This window comes from Haplochromis burtoni, unplaced genomic scaffold (genome assembly GCF_018398535.1).
Source record: "Haplochromis burtoni strain Fernald_Lab_line unplaced genomic scaffold, NCSU_Asbu1 Contig_250, whole genome shotgun sequence".
Classification (NCBI taxonomy): Eukaryota; Metazoa; Chordata; class Actinopteri; order Cichliformes; family Cichlidae; genus Haplochromis; species Haplochromis burtoni.
The window spans coordinates 54,498-73,608 of NW_024582611.1; the positions used below are offsets into that span (position 1 = coordinate 54,498).

The following is a 19,111-nucleotide window of genomic DNA, read 5'->3' on the forward strand; positions in this document are numbered from 1 at the left end:
GGGCCTCTGGATGTCTGGAGTCTTGATCTCCTCCATACCTGCTTCATGCCCCGGAGGACGGGGCTGTGGCGCGCTCATGCTCACAGGTGTACACACGGATGCTCACACACACAAACAACACCCTTTTTGGCTCCTACCTCAAAGCACACTGTGCTGTCGATATTATGTGCTGCACAATAATGTTTAATATTTAGTCTCTACTGTTATGAGGGCCTCTGGATGTCTGGAGTCTTGATCTCCTCCATACCTGCTCTTTTAAACGGAAAAACGGGCTGTGGCGCGCTCATGCTCACAGGTGTACACACGGATGCTCACACACACACAAACTACACCCTTTTTGGCTCCTACCTCACAGCACACTGTGCGCTGTCAATCTTACGTGCTGCACAATAATGTTTAATATTTAGTATTTACTGTCATATTCCCATAGATCATCGTGATGTTGTTTATTGTATTGCTCTCTTTTTCTTCTGCTTGTTTTCTCTTTTTTCTTTCTCAACAGGTGATCCAGGTGATTGATATATGTATTCTTTTGTCTGCTTATTTTGTTGGTTTTTTGTTTTTTGCCCTTTATCCCCGTCCCTCTTCTCCACTGTTTTTCTTTCCCTTTCTTTTCCCCAGTCAAGTCGGTCCCGTATTTAACAAGTGAAAATAAAATAAAATAAACAATAAAAGGTGAATCAAATAGACCATTACAGCAAGGCTGGGACGGTCCATTTGGTAAAGTAAATCCGTTGGGCATCTTTCTTCGCCTTTAGACAATAATTCTGATGGCAAAAGAGCCAAACGTGACAGGCAAAAAAAAAAAGTCATCAACAAAGCTGTTTCACAATCACTGTTGCAGTCATTTCTCCTTTCAGATACATGTGATATCCCATGGCCTCCGTGAACCCAGAACATTATTTTTTTAATGCTGAATACGTGCAGAAACACATGGTACAATGAAGACATAGTTCTTGTTGAAGGGACGTGAGAAACGTGAGCGTGCGTTACATGTTTGTAACGCTTAAGCTACATGAAGTACGTGACCTATGGTTACTTCTAATTTACCAGCAGTTCACGTATGACAAACAGCGAGTTTTCAGATTTGTTTTTCAAATATGAAACATGTAATAAGTTACTATGAGGTGCACCAAGTGTTTATGAACAAATTATGTGAATCCGATGAAAATGTCTCAAGCACAAAACGTTTGTGACTGTGTGCATGAAAAAAAAGCAGTAATAGAAACTCGCACGCATACAGTTTCCTGTTGTGACACATGATGGTTGACGTGCTGCTTTGCACGTGCCCTCCTGCCAGCCAACAATTTTAATAACATTAATTATTTTTGAATAATAAACAATTTAAACTGTGTTCATGCATCCAGATCAGTTTCACTGGACTTCGGCACAGATTCCAGAGGCACCAAATGTCAATATTGTTATTGGCCAATATTCACCATATTTATTGATATATCAGTCGGTATCTGCAAATGAGAGAGCCCATCATATTTATCTGTTACTGAATCAGTTGTGCTTGTTTATGTTTAAGTATTGTGTGGTAAAGAGCTTAAAGTCACGTGGGAATAACATTCAACACTGGTCAAGGTGTGATGTTTAAACACTGGTATCAGCACACATTGGTGCATCCCTTAGACTGCTGTCTAACGTATGGGACCTGCAGGTGATTCACTGGTTGAGATCATTTTCATACTCAAAACATTCAGTGACCTCTAGTGTCCTGATGTTGGTGGTGCTATGATTCTGGAAGACACCACTCCCATCAAGCTAAAAATGTTTCAATGTAAGTTAAAGGTCAGCGATTTGCAGTAACACAAAACACGGTACCAAAAAGCTCTCCTCGCTCTAGTTTCACGGGTTTATTTTTTTCCTTTAATTTGCCACCAGACTGTATTTTATGAGCCCTTTGAAGTTGCCAACTGTAATGTTTTAAACTGTGCACCAGGTGGAGCTGGAAGACTTCTAATTCCTCTCCAAGGTGGGAATAAAGTGCAGGAATCTGATTGGTGATATGTATGTTTTGTTTTTTGTTTTTTTAAAAACAAGACTGAATTTCAGGAACCTGGGGGACGGGCCAAAGAAGAGTGCTGTGTACTTTTGTGTACTTTTAGATGCTTTTTCTTTTTTGTCCCTGTAAACGTTTACACTTTGCTCTGTAGTGGTTCCTTCTTGCTATTTAACTAATACTAATACTACTAACTAATAGAACTTTACGTAGTCAGCTGTTAAATGTATTTAATTTATTTATCATATACTACATATGATAAGCAACATGCTGTGTCGCACTAAAAAGAAATCCTGGGCCACATAATAATGTTGCAAAGCTGTCCGTCTGTACCAGCTGAGATATTGGTGTAATGCTCTTTGTGTGTGTGTGAAATACAGTAATGTGTTCTGGACTCACCCAGTGTGGGAGCACTGAGTGCCATGATACCATAGTATGAGAAAGGTCCGGTCTCAAACTTCATGTTCTCATTTCCAGCCTCCACCTCCACTCGACCCTGCAAAATCAAGACAGACGTTTATGTTTTTTAACAGTTAAGGCTGCAACTGTTCATGTGGATTTACTCTGCAAACTCATCCTCAAGCCTTGTGCTGAGCCACATGCAATATTTCAGAACCAATGAAAAATTAAGGCAGACATAATAGATGATTTAAAATATCTATTTCTATTTAAATGACCGCAGCATTTCGGAACGTTTATGTTCTTAGATTCCAGCTATCCATTTAATCTGAAGCTAATGTTTCTATGCCAAAATAATACAAAAGATCTTACTCATTTTGACATAAATGCAGCGAAACATAACGTGGCTCTAAAATTGCCTCATGACTTGAGGCATGTAAATGTTCTGTAGTGAACCCTTTGGGGCTGTGCGTATCAGACAAGGTCATATCCTCACGACAGAACTCTCCTTTCAGCAAACTGATTAAACATATGTGTGAAAGAGAAGGAGAGAGAGTTTTTATTTAAAAGGCGTTTATTTATTTCCTATTATTCCTGTTCTCGCTAATCACAGGCTAACAAGTCACTGCTATCGTATTTTCACTGCATATAGTACTGTGTATGACTGTGTATGTAACAAATAAAATTTGAATTTGAAGTCCCTGCATATGCTGTAGTGTCCTTGGGTAAGACGCTAACCCCAGTGTCGGTTATATAACGACACCGCAGTGGTGTGTGTGTGTGGCGCACCTTAAAAATAAAAATAAAAAATAAAAAATTTACTTTGATTTTGTCCATCAAGTATTTCAAAGCCTTATCCAGTTTGCCATCATGTATGACAATAAAAAGGACGAATTCCTGATATTTAAAAACAGACTCACTGGCTATGTTTGGTCATTTTGATTAAAAATATTTCTGGAGATACTGATTTACTTTCTGTTAAATCAGTCAATCCTTTTCCCTAATTAAGTCCTAAAGCACTGGAAGATCATACATTCTGCTGAGCAGCCCTGACCTTTCTTTTCTTTTCTGTGAAATTATACAAATTGGCCTCTAGAGGGCGGTGCAATAGCAGGTGAAAAAAACCATACAGCAGTTATTAGTGAGCATACTCGGGAGATGTTTTGCATCACTTGTGGCAAGAAATAGGTTTACTCTGGGCTTGATCAGACGTCAATAAACACTGTGAAACATGATACACATCTGGCAATGCTGCTGTCTGCAGAGGGAGGATGTGATGCAATGGAGAGAAAGGGGAGTTAGAGTAGCACAAGTTTCTTTGTAAAGAGATATGGAAGAGAGATTAGGGGCACACAGAGGGAGATGGAGGGATAAGAGGACAGAGGACAGGACAGAAGGGGGTTAAGGAGGCCTCTGTGTTGGAGGCAGTTGGCCCGGATCGTCCTGCTGGAATGTGTGAACTGCAGCAACAACACAGCACAGTTAATCCATGCTGCCATCCCTCCTTCACTCCATCCTCCCACCCCGCTGCAAATGGACTGAGCTGATGAAAACATAACAGGTGGTAAAATAAAAGGACAACAAAAGAAAGAGATGGGCAAACAGGACAGAGGGTGGGCCGTGCTTACAGCAGGACAATTAGCTTAGGACTTAAATTCTAACATCTGAATGAGCTTGCTGTTAAGTGTTGATTAAACCTAATTTGGAATTTTTGTGCAGATTTTAAAGCTTCCAAACACAGCAGCCATAACATATTTTATGTCTTTGGCTAATATTTCAGTTTAATGTTGAAATGACATTAATAAAGTGTCAACTTTACCAAAAACAGAAGGTAAGCACTGCTCTAAAAATGCAGGTTTGCATTCATGTTTCAAGAGTTTATTAAGGATTTATGTGGATAGAAATGCATATCATCAGCATGTAAAACCTGCAGACACAGATTAATAACTCAGCAATCAAAATCATAAAAACTTAACAATCAGAAATGATTGTTTTAACTTAATTATCTGTGGATTTCCCTTTAAGACCTCCTGGTTCACCACGAGCAGCCAACAAACACAATTAATCTGATATAACCATCCATTGTGCTATTTTAGGGCGCGTGCCAATTTAGAAACCTGGCTTTGTTGTTACAAGAGATGAGAGGGAGAGAGAGTGTATCCGTCACTGGAGTTAGCAGGTGGGCGGTTTCAATCGCAAACTCTCTGCTGAATTAAACTTACAACATCGGTCTGAAGCATTTCACAACTGATGTCAAAAGTGATCAGAACAGAAATCTACACCACAGCCTAACACTCTAGAAACAATTAGGACACCAACCACATACAACCTGATTCGTGTATCCATATTTAGCCTTGTTTACCTTTTTGAGGTCTCGCTCTTCCTAAAATAAATACTCTGTTTGCTCTCAAAAAAGACTATTTCATCATTGCTGTGCCACTTCTTTATTTGATCTGCAAATAATTAAGTGATTAATCTGGTGATTGAATTGATAAAAATGCTGATTAACATAAACACAGATGAGAGAAAGAGTGAAAGAAAACAGTAACACACACACACACACACACACACACACACACACACACACACACACGATTTGAGGTTAACTGGGTTAAATTCGTTACATATGGTGCTGATGTGTATTCCTGTGAAACTGTGTGTTATGCAGCGAGCTGACGAACTGAGGGTGCAGAGGGGGTAACATCTAAAGGACAATAAACAATGACCAATCATCTGACGACCTGTCAGGTGATTAATTATTTGACACTTTGTTTGCTTGCTAACTGCAGCACAGGGTGCCTCGAGGTTCCTCTTTATCTGAAACTGCACAGCATTTTTATCCTTTTCCCATCCCAGAGACAATGTGCGACTTTTTAATTGGCAGACGCTTTTCTGAAGTCTAGCTTTTAACCATCACGCCATCATATGTCATACAAAAGTGAACCAATTATCACCCTACTGGGGATAACTGCAAATAGTGCCAGCAGATTAGCAGATTTGAGCACAAAGAGATGACGGTGATAGTTTTCGCACAGCTGAATAAACGTCAAACAGAAAACTGATTAAACAGAAGTGCGAGATGGTCGAGAATTTGCTCCAGTGTCCTGTTATATATTACGGAGCAAGGAGCAGACGGCTGAGTTTATTAAAGTCCACCGACACAGCTGGTGACGCAAATCTGAAGGCTAGACCGTCCCATTTCACAGCTTTGCACTTCCGACCTATTCGCTCATCAAAGGCCCACGTAGACCGCGAAGGACGGGTCCTTGGAAGGATGCGTCCTAGGAATTGGGACACAGCTAAGAATGGGAAGCTACTTTTTACAGTGTAAAATCACAGCTCATGTATTTTTCAGTTCTACACAGAGTAAAGTACAACAACAAAGTACAAGTGATTCTCAAAAGAAACACATGGCTTAAAAAGAAATGTGACAATTCATGGATGCCAAAGACAAGCAGCAGTTGTAACGGTTATTTGAATCATTATGTTTTATTTGCTTTAAGCTTATTCTATATACTGAATGAGGGTGTTGGGAAAGTTTCATTTAAAGAAAATGTATTTGTATTTGATTCGTATTTGTTGTACGAGTTTATTTTTGAAGTGGGGGTGTCCTGACAGTGACCTGTCTGAGTGTATTCCAGTGAGAGTTGTGATTAAAAAAAACCCTACAAATTATAGTTTTGCACTAGTGCATCTAACAAATGAAAGATCACGTGTTCGATCCCAGGAGGAGACATGAATCCATTTAGGGCTGCATTAGCAGAGAATTAAATATGCAGCACTACCTGCTGTGGCGACTCCTTGTGAATAAGGGAGAAGTCAAAAGTCAGATCAAATGGCTGTGCAAATGTCAAACATGTTTTGGTGACTGGTATTCAGGTACAGTCACACCTTCAGGCTTGTCCTGGATACTCCCACATGCCTGCATGCTACAGTTTACAAGCCAACATTAACATGTAATGCTATTTGACCTTTTAGATTACATTTGTATTTCAAGAACATGTTTTGGGTGGATGGGGGCAAAATCAAACTACATTTCCCAAATCAGGACAATCCTTCCTCTCAGTGGGCGAATTTTCATTTTAGCTTTATTTTGAAGGCTACGTTGACTTGGCACGACTCCCTTTGGCAAAATGTTTTGGTCCAAATTTGTCTGGTTAGAATCATTCACACCTGCTCACTGCACCCACAGGCTCCTGCAGAGTAATCGGAGGTCGAATGCCTTAATCAAGGACAACCCGCTACTGAAAGACGAGCAGACATTCGCTGCAAGCCGCCTCTAACTGTTCTCCTTTACTGGCAAAGCAGAAAAGAAAACAAACAACCACCAGGAAGATTCGACATCCCTCGAACAACTCCTCTACCGTTGCCCCACAAGTATACAAGGTTTACAGTAGCGAGACTTCCTTCTATGACTGCTAATGAAATTGTTAAACCTGCTCTGCCACCAGCGTTTTGCCTCTTACAAGTATATCAGAGCTGTGAAAGATGTCAATCATCTCCTGGCATGTTAGTCATGTCTGTGTGTATGTGAACACTGGCAAAGGTCAAATAGTGAGCTTGAAACATATGCATGCTAAAAACAACGCAAACAAAAAAGAAACACACATAGAAACATGCTGAAGCTTGACTCCGAGCGACATAAGCCACACACGCTGCTGGGCGGTTGGTGTTTAATTTAAATGGAGGTTAACGTGGGAGGGAGGAGAGAAAGAATAGAAACAGAGGGAGGCAGAGGACAAACGCGAGAGGTGTAAAGTCTGCCGGTGCTCTGATCAGACCCGTTTTCCTGGATCTGCACTGACCGACGTTAAGCAAAAGCACAGTCATGACATGAAAACATCATGAAAGCAGAGCACTTTCATTAGCCGTCCACCAGTGCTGGTTTATTAGGTATCAAAGTCATTTTTTTCAGATTTGGGATATGAGAAGAAAGTCTTTCTTAAAAGTCTCAGTCAGATCTGCAGTAAAAACTGTCTCAAACCTTAATTACGAAACCCTCTTAAGCTCCTGTATGAGATAAAAGCTCAGACTTTCTGCTCTAGTCTGCCCAAAACAAAGTGAGTGAGAACCATAAGTGACACTAGCCTCGTGGTGATCAAACCACTGAGAATACATTTTAAGAGCAGTAACATTATTTTTCCAGAAAAAAAAAAAAAATCTTTAAATGTTGTTGTGAGCACTCTGTACTATTAGGAACTATTTTCTCTCTGCTGTTTATTTCTTACATATCTTGATACTCACTGGACTTCCATAAATCAAATTCTATGACACAGGTGAATCAGTCTTATCTGCCCTGTTGCACAAAATGTTTTCTTTCTGACGTCCTTCATTGCTCGAGGACTCTTAAGAAAGGCTCAAGGAGTAGGCAGGTGCACTGCTTTAAAACACAAGGGAAACATTTAAGAGTCCAACTGTAAAAATGAATGCAGCACAGAAACACTTTCATGCCGATCGTCTTTTTTTAAATAACCAAAACTGTAAAAATGACCATGTTACTGTGTGAAGCCAACGATTATTTAAACCTTTATTTAAAAATCTAGTAGACGTCAAACTGGAAATTGCGGTCAAGCTGTGGATGAGGGAATTATGCATAAAACACGTGTATATTTAGCAGACCTGCAAAAAAGGCTGAAAACATTGGCTTTGAATATTTCTCCCCTAAATATTAGTTTCAAACAGCTAGTAAATTTTCAGCCAGCAACTAGCTGAAAATTAAGCCCCATCTCAGGCTAAAAGGAACTTCACTGAAGATCACCATTCAAGGAAAGTTTGGAATAATCTTCAGAATTTAGAATGTCTGATCCAGTATTCGTGAAAAGCGACGTTTTAACAATGATTAATTTTTATCTTCATTTGTTTTCTAGTTAATATTTAGCACCTTGTCCTTTCACCAAATACATGAAAACCACTTTGATTAAAATTTTCTTCACACACAGTCCCTGAATGACTGACTTGAGAGAATAAAAGGAAAAATTAAAAAAAAAAAAAGTGTCCTATAACAGTTACACACTTCTCTTTGTCTCAGAGACGGAGCCTGTCCTTCCAAAAGGACAACAGAAACAATTGTCACTACATGGAGCTCTCACAGGCCATAATTCATAAACATACACATCATATGGGCCTTACTGCAGAAGAAAGAGACCCACAACACAATGTGTTAGTACACCACAATTTGCTTTAGTTTCTGAGGGTGGTAATAAACCTCAGAGCAACACATCTCGTGCTCATTTCTAACTAACTTTGAGCTGTTCAGCTATTCAGCTTAAAGTTCAACGAAGGTGTGTTTTCTGGTTGTGTGTTTTTGCTGAACTGTAGGTGGGTCTTGGCCAAAGTTCAAGCGGCCACGTTAGGACTCATCAGCACTGTGATATTTGTCAGTAACGACAGCTTATGCATCAAACCGATCTTTGTGAACTTGAATGATCATTTATGTTGTGCTGCGACTGCTAAACACTTCAGTGACAAAGCATAGCAATGGCAGTGTCAAGGAAGCAGGACTTCAAAAAGAAAGGAGGAGTCAGTGAAAGTATGACAGCAGAGCATTAAGAGGTTTAAGAGAGCAAGGTGAGAGAGGATGTCCTGGCACAGAGTTGAAATGAGGACCTGATGTCACTAAAGAAACATTTTGAGGACCTTAGAGGACAGACAGACAGGAGGGGCTCAGGGAAAGGCAGCCATCTGCTGTGACATATTTAAGGTTCAGGAAAGAGAAGCAGTTTCAGATACACACACAGTGAGCGGAAGCGCTTTATCAGAAATCAGGGGAAGCCCCGCAGCAACTAAGTCTATAGCAGTGTAACAGAGGGTGGCTGCATTGGGTGGCAGAAGTCACCCAATGCAGCTCTAACTGTAAGCTTAGTCAAAAATAAAAATTTCAAGCCTAATCTTCAAATAGAGAGGCCTCCTGAACCCAAATCAGGAGCCAGTTCCACAGGAGACAACCCTCGTAGAGCAGAATATTTATTAAAACCTAATATGAAGTATATCAACAGTTTATTTCTAATTAGCTCTTATTTTTGTACTACCTGCTTTTGTTTCTTATAGTCAAGGAAAATCATTGCTGCCATCTCCACCCTCACTCCTACTTTTACACTCTGGGATTAGGGCTGTGCGATATGACCAAAATCTCATATCCAGATATAAGACATCTATCGTCCCGATAACAAGATATAAATCACAAAAATTTAACATTTTCTATAAATTCTGTGAATCTCAGGCAGCTCGACTTGCGTGAAGTGTTTCCAGCTGGGCGTGGTGTACCTGGAGTAGCGTGAAAATATATATTTTTAGACATAAGTTGTAACGGCCGCCGTTTTCTTTGTGAGTATTTATTACACGGCGTGCTGCGGGGAAAAGCCTGTTCTAACGTTTGAGTCTAAGGTTTATTTTTTAGCACCTGCGGCTCTTTTTTCTTCTCATCCGTAATTCTGCATACTCTTCACGTGATTCAGTTTATTTTGAAAAGTCTCAACAGGATCTTGAGCTTTATTGTGAAAGGTTTATGTGGAAATAAACAAGCGGACACGCGATGGTTTTACCGTCGTTGTTGCTAACGACAACGCATAAAAACAGGCGCTTGTCCGTCGTAGTGTGGTTATATTAAATATAAGAGAAAGAGAGAACTTTAAGAAATTAATATAGCCACTACAGTGACCATCAAAACGATGAAAAAATATTGCCGTAAACAGTTTATTTTGCGACACCACGAAACAAACGATAGCGTAAAATGAAACAATAGATGTTTTTATATCGTCATCCGATATATAGATAGATAATAGATAATATATAGATATATAGATATAGATAGATATAGATATGATAGATATAGATATAGATAGATAGATACGATAGATAGATATAGATAGATACATATATAGATAGATAGATATATAGATAGATATATATATAGATAAGATATATAAATATATATAATATATATATATAATAGTATATATATATAGATAGTATATATATAGATAGATATGATAATATTCTCGTTATATCGAACAGCCCTATCTGGGATAACATAATGTCTCCCACAAGAGAGAAAACCAATAAACAATATTGCAGCCATCTAGTCGCAAACAAGAAGGCATCCCTTACAGGAGGGATGGAATTGTGTGTTGCAGTCACAAAGAAAGGTAAATGCCATTCTGTGTGACTATTACAACTCTGGAAAATAGATTCAGAGGCACATTGAGGCGATAAGGACCCACACTGTCTGAGGATCCTTCCTGCTGTGTAGGTTGCATTTGTGTTTGTGTGAAGCTCAGTAGAGCCCCTGCAGAGGTCTGAGGATTCACTGTCACCGGTTTGTTAATAACTTATAACAAAGCCTGCAGGGGCTCTGCCTCAAACCACACACATACACACACACACGCACCACCTGACATTGATTGTGGGTGTGTGTGTGTGTGTGTGTGTGTGTGTGTGTGTGTGTGTGTGTGTGTGTGTGTAAGAGGGAGACTGTGGTTGTGAGCTTTCACGTGCGAGGCCTAGTATGTCCTGCCAGCCTCTTGTGTTTAGTGGTTTGCGAGCATGTGTTTGTCATAAAATGAACTGCTGATGTCAAACTGAACAGTTTCCTCCAACAGTTTGTGCAAACTGATTGACTCACTTACACTGTGATACAAACACACACACAAACATTTCATCAGTGGGATTTAACAGTGTGAGTCAGTGTCAACTAACAAGAAGCTCAACCCCAGTCGATGGTGTAGGCTCCATCTCTCGCTCTCTCACACACACACTCACACACAAAGATTGCCTCCTTTTAAGTGCAGGAATATTTCTTATTCTCGCAGGACTCCATTTTTCCATCTCTTGTTCACAACAGGAAGGAGCTTCTCTCTAATAATGATGTGATGTAATTACCCTGGAATGTACTGCGTGTACAGCACTTCAGAAACTAGTTTGTCCACGAAACAAATGCATAACAGAGATTTCTCAAAAATAAAATGATCAAACCTCTTGTACAACATCAAAACATAACAGGAAAATTTATACTTGAAATAAAACACCATCTAAAAATGTTCAGATGATGCCTGCACATCTCCTAAAGCTGAGTGAACCCTGTGAACACAACAGAAGTCGGACTCGGGCTGCGATACTGACTGTTTTGTGAGAATCACTAAGCATCTTTATAGACGCATAAATCACTCGGGTCATAAACAAATAGGCTGTCTGCTGACAGCAAGGATCACTGCCAGGAAAACACACACATATGCAAAGTAATCATGTGGACCCTATAAAAGGAGTGGAACAAGTGCAGCGAATTATCATATCTGAGGTTTTTTATTCTCACGAGTCAACCGCACACTGGATGTTGATGTAAACATAAGAGTAAAAAAAATTACGTCTGCATATAAACATACAGTTCAAAGTATGTGCAGTGAGTCAATCTATGAAAACAAGCAGAGATTTATTGAAAGTATTTCTCCCCTTATCTAAAGACGTCACAAACCGTCTTTGGACTCTGCATTTTGAAGTCAGAAAAGACCATATTTGGATCAGAAGATGGTTATCAGCTAAGGCGAGTGGGCTTGGTCAATGAGTCGTATGAACTGCTGAAGAACAATAATAAAATAGTAGAATTTTACACACAAAAGCAAACTTCATGGACGACCTATTTCAATATGGCAGTCAATGGGACCTCGCATTTAGGGCTCACTTCAAGTGGCCATTAAGGGAACTGCAGTTTCTGGTACCGACTTTATTTTACAGCCTTGTGACTGAAACAAACTAAAAAGGGACATATTATTTAGGGGGGGGGGGGTTAAAAAACAAAAACAAATGCAGAATCGTATTAACCTCCTTCTCAAGTTGCAAAGACATGTCAGATTGTAAAAGGGAAAACGACTGTCTCTCACTTGCTTTATAATCTCAGTAAAACATTCTCATGAGTTTGAAGTCTCAAATGTTAGTTGCAAGTCTTATTTAGTATAGCACAATGTTCATTTTCTAAACTTTGGTCCCATTTAGAGCAAAGTAGACAATAAAGCACAGCATGCTTTAGGCCAGACCTACGCTGAGACTGGCAAGTCATGAACACATGAGCACGTAATATCCTTGGTTTCTCAATCAGACCAACTTCTCGCTTGCTGCATCTGGTTTTAGAAAACCATTATGGCAGCTCAAGACTTCAAAATGAGACTACACAGATCGGTGGGTGATCTCCTATGTCCCGCTTTTATATAGTGTGTATGGGATCAACTATAGAATCTGGTGTTATGTACTCTGTATTGCTTAATGAGGGCTCGAGCCAGGAAAGTCCGATGTGTCACAATGTGTTGCAGTTTTATTTGGGCAATAAATAAATTAAAGCGGAACCCCGGCGAGTGCAAGCCATTTTTTTTCTTTTGCTTGCACCTGCCCATGTTTTAGTGTGGATTAAGTAATCTCAGCTCTTTCCAAATCCATATCCCTGGATTTTCTTTTTTTTTTTGGTAACTTGAGGCAACCCATCAAACTTCACAAATCTCTGTTTTGTGTTTGCACACATCAGAAAAGTACTGTACTGTGTACTGTGGGTTCAGCATTACTGCTTGGTCCCTAGTTAGAGGCTTCTGTGGTATCTTTCTATGCAGAAACCAGAGGTGGAAAATTGTAAGCCCCGCATGCTTACAGTAAATGCCACCGACTTATTCCACATGTGGGGTCCACAAAAGCTACAGTATCCGGCCTCCCACCGGGAAAATCTCACAGAGGAGAATGGAGGGGAGAAAGCTGAAATAGATCTCCGGATTAGTGAACCCTGCTAATGACTGTTTGGGAACAATGACATAAACGATCTCTGGGAAATATGTGTGTGTGAAAGAGTGACATTAAGACAATGAAGCGTAGTTTTCCCACCCTTTGGGATTTGAGTGCACGTCTATATGTACACAGAGTGAGTGCAGCAGATGTGCAAAATCAGGGCAAGTTACTTTTTTGTGCGCTACAGTATGGACGTGTAGAGGGAGGTGGTTTTCAAGTTGAAATGGGTGTGTCTATGTCAGTTTTGGGATTGGTGTATTGAAGCAATCTGACAGCAGCGAGTTTGTGATGTAATCAGTTCCTCCAGGCATATAATGCATGTCGTCTAGGACCCCAATGCAGCCCTACTACCGGCACCGCTTGTCTGTCCGAGGTCACTGCACTGTGAAATCTTCTTTTCACCCTTTTAATCAATCAAACCTGATTATTAGGTCACTATTTATAATTACTACTGAATTACAGACGGCAATATGGCAACACATTCCCACTGTGGATAAAAGTACAGAGTCATCTAAACATTACACCTACAGGAAATCCAGAAATGAAGCATGTGGGCTAATGTTAACACCAGAGGAGGTTTGAGACTCTGCAGTGTAAATGATGAATCCTCAGCATTTGGCAACCCTGCTCTGTCCCTAAATGCTTCCACTTTGGAACCACACCAGTTGAAGTCAACAATAAATTATTTAGGAGAGTAGGAATTTCACAAGCTCCCTTGTTGCCACAGTGCCATCTTATTACAGTACCAAGCTTGAATTGAAACAAATGTTAATTGAAGCAGACTGAATGGAAAGGTGCTTGATTTTACAGATCTATGGCAATGAGACTGAAAACACAAATTGCTATTGGTAAGAGGCGTGTGGGCCAGTACTTTTGGGTGCAAATTTCTTTTCATTCCCTATACTACTATACCTTTTGCCACAAGAGTAACAAGTCTTTTCTTGATAAATAAAAGCATGAAACACGAGCTGAAATATTTCATGAAAAGCATCGGAAAAATTTGAAGTTTTCAACCGTGCGGTTCATGTTTCATCTCCTGTTACTGCAGGTGTGCCATGAACGTAGCAGCTTATGCGTAGGTAAGCGAATCATATGTCTCTGCTGCGTTTCTTTTTCCCGCCACTGATGTGAAGATGTTGCTTAAATGTTAAACGGTAAAAGCATATTTAAAGCTTTGGGCAAAAATCTTTTCTTCTATGCCTAACTACAGAGATGAACAGCTAGCTCAATTAGTCATCATTAATAATTAATTTAATTGTTAATCAAGTAAAGATATACAATATTTTCATTCGACAAATGCTATCTGCTGATAAAACTCTTGTCATATAGAACACACCACAGTTTCCTTCAGCAACAGGTACTTCTAAGGTCTTTCTGACACAACAGCTAAACAAAATGCAAAACAATCCTAGTGCTGTGCTGTCAATGAAGAGTTCAAAGCAAATATCTGACAGCAGATTGAGCAACTACAGATTTTTGGATTCGGACCAACCATTTTTCCAAATCTAGCCTGAAGCAACAAAGGAGTCAAATACACATGTATTTCCCTGAATCACTGAGTACCTGCAGGATGAGAATGAAGTAGTCGACCGGCTTGCCCCTTTGGTAGATGTAGTGATGGGACGACCGCTTATCGTTCTCATTGAACTTGATCTCCTGGATCACATCGGGGTGACGCAGGATTCGCAGCAGCACCTTGTCTGAAATCTGAGATGGGTTGAACAAGCTCACCTCTGCCGAAAGAGAAAAAGCAGAACAACAGATATTTTACACCATTTATTAGTGAAGACTAAAGGACACTTTTTTTTTTTTTTTTAATGTAAGTACTCTTAAGTATATAGTCTGACCAAAACAGACCAAGGCATTTCTTAAAATAGTAAACATGAAATTAAACAGTGTTGGTTAATTTCATCCACATGTTAGGCCAACCTATAATTTACAGTCCAGCATAGACATAATGAAAACACAGGTTACTCAAGCTGAGTTTAAGGTGCATCATATGTCAGTAGGTAGGCCACCAACTATTCAATTAAAGGATCCAGATGTACTTAAATGAAAATCAACAATTCTGAAACTGCAGACAAACAAACACAATATGACACTATTGTGTTCCCCATGTGTGGCTCTTAACGCCTGGTGACAGCTGTAAGGTTTAAAGATTATTCAGGTAAGGACGAATTGATAATTACATTTTGTTCATGGTCCAACAATCTAATAAGATTTGCTTTTGCGACACATTTTTGTCAAAGGATTGTTTTTAAAATAATGTTAGCTTTTGAATAGTTGAATTAACTACAATTGAAACACTTTTTCAATGAAAAATAAATAAAGTTTTATAAAATAATACATTGTTTTGATAACTAGTGTTTGTTGAGCAAAAACGCTGCAGAGATGTTTAATGCATGGTGTCCTTGTTTGTTTGTTTTTTGGCATTCCTTTTTTTTTTTTTTTAAGTAAATGAGAAAGAAGAAGAACTGTTGAAATATATTTGGTTTACATGGATTTCTCAACCGTCAGGCTGTTGCAATCAGAGCTCAGCTGTAAGTGCTTTGGTCCCCACCCAAACTGCAAACAAAGCCATGGTCACTGCACACTGAGAAGTGAGGCATATATTGCCAATGTTGGAATTCATCATCGGAAAGGCAAACAACCTCCTTTCACTATGGTTTACATAGTTAGTCAGAGTGTTCATCTGTATTGTTGCTGTTGCTGGGATTCAGTGTTTTCAATGATTTGGTAAATCAAAGGTGTAGCTTTTAAATTTTATGTCTACTATTAATGGCTTTTAATATCCTTAAAAAAAAAAACAAAAAGCAAAGTCGTCAAGACTGGTGAAGCTAACAGTTATTAGTCCTTAAACCCACACGGAAGCATTTATGTGATAATGCACGTTCTACTGTCTGAAATGTGTCTGTCGACCATCAGTCATACTGCAGGAATGCAGCAGTGCACAAAGGCATTAGAGACATGTTCTCAAATCTGCTGGGAAAGAATCATTAATGTGAACATAACAAAGAAGGATCAAATAAACATGGAAACTTTAACACATTACAGAGATAAATGGAACAACAAAAAAAACTATTCCTGTTTGATGAATCAAAAAAGCAACATTAGACCAAGATCCTCAGAAAGAAAACAGAAACTAAGTCAGCAGACACTGACGTTATGCCTCCAGACAAAGCAGACGTGAATACCACAGTGTGTGCCAGGGAAGGAAGTGCTATGTCATGCTAGCAGTGGCTAACTGCCAGATGCAGTGGGTAACTGCCCGATGCAGTTAGCCACTGCTTCATATCAGCTAACACACACTTAGCAGATAGATTCCTACGACTTCTCAAGAGATGTGTGTCATTGGTAGCATTACATGCAGCTGGCTAGAGTCTGTCCAGAGTTGATGGCAGGCACAGGCAGACATGTTGATAGGTCTTAAATAGATCCTAAAAGTAAATAAATCACTCATCACTGCATGCATAGACCTGTCTTTCCTGTCAGATGGTCACATGACAGAATCCTTCACTTACCGACATCCCAAAGGTGTTTTTTGTGCATTTCATATGATAAAACAAAATAAAGTTACATTATGGTGGTTTTTTTGAAACACATCCATCAAAATGAAGGAAGCCTACCATAAATCTACTGAGTACACGTAACACTGCGATTACTGACAGTGAATGTGTGTCATTTCCTGTTTCCACACTTCCTTTCTCACCTGTAGCCAGGAAACGATGGGCAGCCAGCAGCAGCTGAGGAGAGATCTTCACCTTAGATTCACTCTCATGTTTAAAGGCAGAGAAGTCTCTCTTGTTTTTGTTGGGTGCCACCTTTTTCCTCGTGCGATTATCAGCTAAGAAGAGCAAAAAAAAACAAAAACAAAAACAGAAGAAGCAACATTTATTAATGATCAAATCAAATCAAATCACTTTTATTGTCACATCACATGTGCAGGTACACTGGTACAGTACATGCGAATGAAATTCTTGTGTGCAAGCTTCACATGCAACAGAGGTGTGTAAAAATACAATAACATAAGAACAGGCAAAGTATAAGAACGGGTAAATCTGAGAATTATATGAATAAATATATGTACAATATAAGAGTGTATGCGCATTACTGAATGTGTATACTAAATATGGATATCTACATGTGTGTGAAATTTACACTTCATTCAGTTAACAGAAACCTGACATTTGTCAGGTATTCATCCCAAAGGTTGAACAGTAAGACTTCAAAGATTTAATAGTGTTGCTTAAACTGAAAGTTAAGACAAATTTAGTATAAAGCGATAAAGCAAGACAAACAAAAGCAAAAGCAAACTCACTGTAAAGGTCGGATTCATCCAGAATTTCTGATTTGATAATCTCCTCTATGACGTCTTCCAGGGTGACCAACCCCAACACTTCGTAGAAAGGATCTCCTTCCCCCTCGTTGTTCACCTTCTGGACAATGGCCAGGTGGGATTTTCCTAAATCAGAGAATGAGCCTCATTAGTTGGATTATCAGAGGATTACTTTAACCATTCTGTAAGGCATTATAATTAAATCCACAAGAAGAAGGGTTGTAAGAATAGGGATAAAACACCTTCCCTCATTAATCTTCTAGATGTCCTATTGTAACTGATTAAAAACTTATATGAATTTAATTATAGAGTAGCAGGAGAGTAGGAGTAGGAGAGTTGCAACAAAGAGGTGCATGGAGCTCTTTTACAGACAGTATTAGTACCACACATGTTTTACTCGAAATTCCTTTCTCACTGTTTATGATCCATGTTTGGTTTCTTCTGTAAACAGAGTAAAAAAAAGATGAGGGAGGATAATTTGATTTGGCACTCGATAAACTGCACCTTAAATGATGTCAGCACCGCACTGCTACACAAACAGCAGCAGGGAACGATATCAAATCAGAGATAGGTAATAAAGTGAAAATGTAGTTATAATGTCAACAATGTAGTTATGCCTTAGTAATGCTGACATAATAAATTCAGGTTAACAGCTAAATATTGTTTCAGCTCTATTTAACCTCTAAAAAGAATATGCATGCTCACTGGTTCATTCATGCTCTTTTAAACGATCATGCAATATAAAATATCAATATTTTATTTTATTATTGTATTAATAGTTTTTTTTCAGTCATAGTTATTGAGGGTGAAAAAAAAACATATTTGCGACACAACGTCTAGCTTTATCTTGCAACATAAAAGCCCGTCAGAGTCTCGCTATCAAGACAATCATTTCGGAGTATTCCTATCTGATAACAACTTTTTTCTAACATGAACTCCTCGACCCACACCTTTTGCTTGCACCACAAATAGCCTGTTAATGTGTACAGGTCATTGCAGTTAAAGTTAGGTCCGAACTTTGGTCGTGAATGTTACTGTACAACATAAGAACACACGTACACAATGAGACATGTGTCCCCTGCTCAACTCCTAAAATGAAGAACCCGTCACAGTGCAGATGGTCACTGGTTGGCAGCAGTGCCAAACAAGCCTTGGGAAGCTCTGAATTATTCACCACCCTGACAGAGAAGCATCAGAGAATAGTAGCAATGGTCCCCAAGTGGGTAAATTCCTTGACTCTACCCAGAAGAACCAAAATTGGCAGGAAAAGTCTCAATGACTGACAAACTCGAGCCTTTATTCAAATAAAGGCATACAAACTCTGATGGCTGACAAAGTTTATTCTTTCCATTGATTGGTCAGTTCAATAAAATGAAGAGGGGGAGAAGCTAATGCTACAAGACAAAAAGCACATAAATAAACCAATAACAGGGGTGGGGGAACTCCAGGCCTCGAGGGCCGGTGTCCTGCAGGTTTAAGATGTTTCCTTGATCCAACACAGCTCATTTAAATGGCTAAATTAGCTCCTCAACATGTCTTGAAGTTCTCCAGAGGCCTGATAATGAACTAATCATTTGACTCAGGTGTGCTGACCTAGCGTGAGAGCTAAAACC

The 19,111-nt window shown here is 39.3% G+C and overlaps 1 protein-coding gene across 2 annotated transcripts in view; it reads right to left on the reverse strand.

The window, feature by feature from the left end:
* Window positions 1-19,111, reverse strand: part of LOC102311726 (metal transporter CNNM4) — a 51,571-nt gene that overhangs the window by 14,226 nt on the left and 18,234 nt on the right. For both annotated transcript variants that reach the window (XM_005938624.3, XM_042227233.1), the window contains exons 2-5: window positions 17,481-17,624; window positions 16,872-17,006; window positions 14,726-14,895; window positions 2,405-2,501 (exon numbers count right to left, since the gene is read on the reverse strand). In XM_005938624.3, the coding sequence (XP_005938686.1) occupies window positions 2,405-2,501; window positions 14,726-14,895; window positions 16,872-17,006; window positions 17,481-17,624 (546 nt within the window). The remainder of the gene's footprint in view (window positions 1-2,404; window positions 2,502-14,725; window positions 14,896-16,871; window positions 17,007-17,480; window positions 17,625-19,111) is intronic.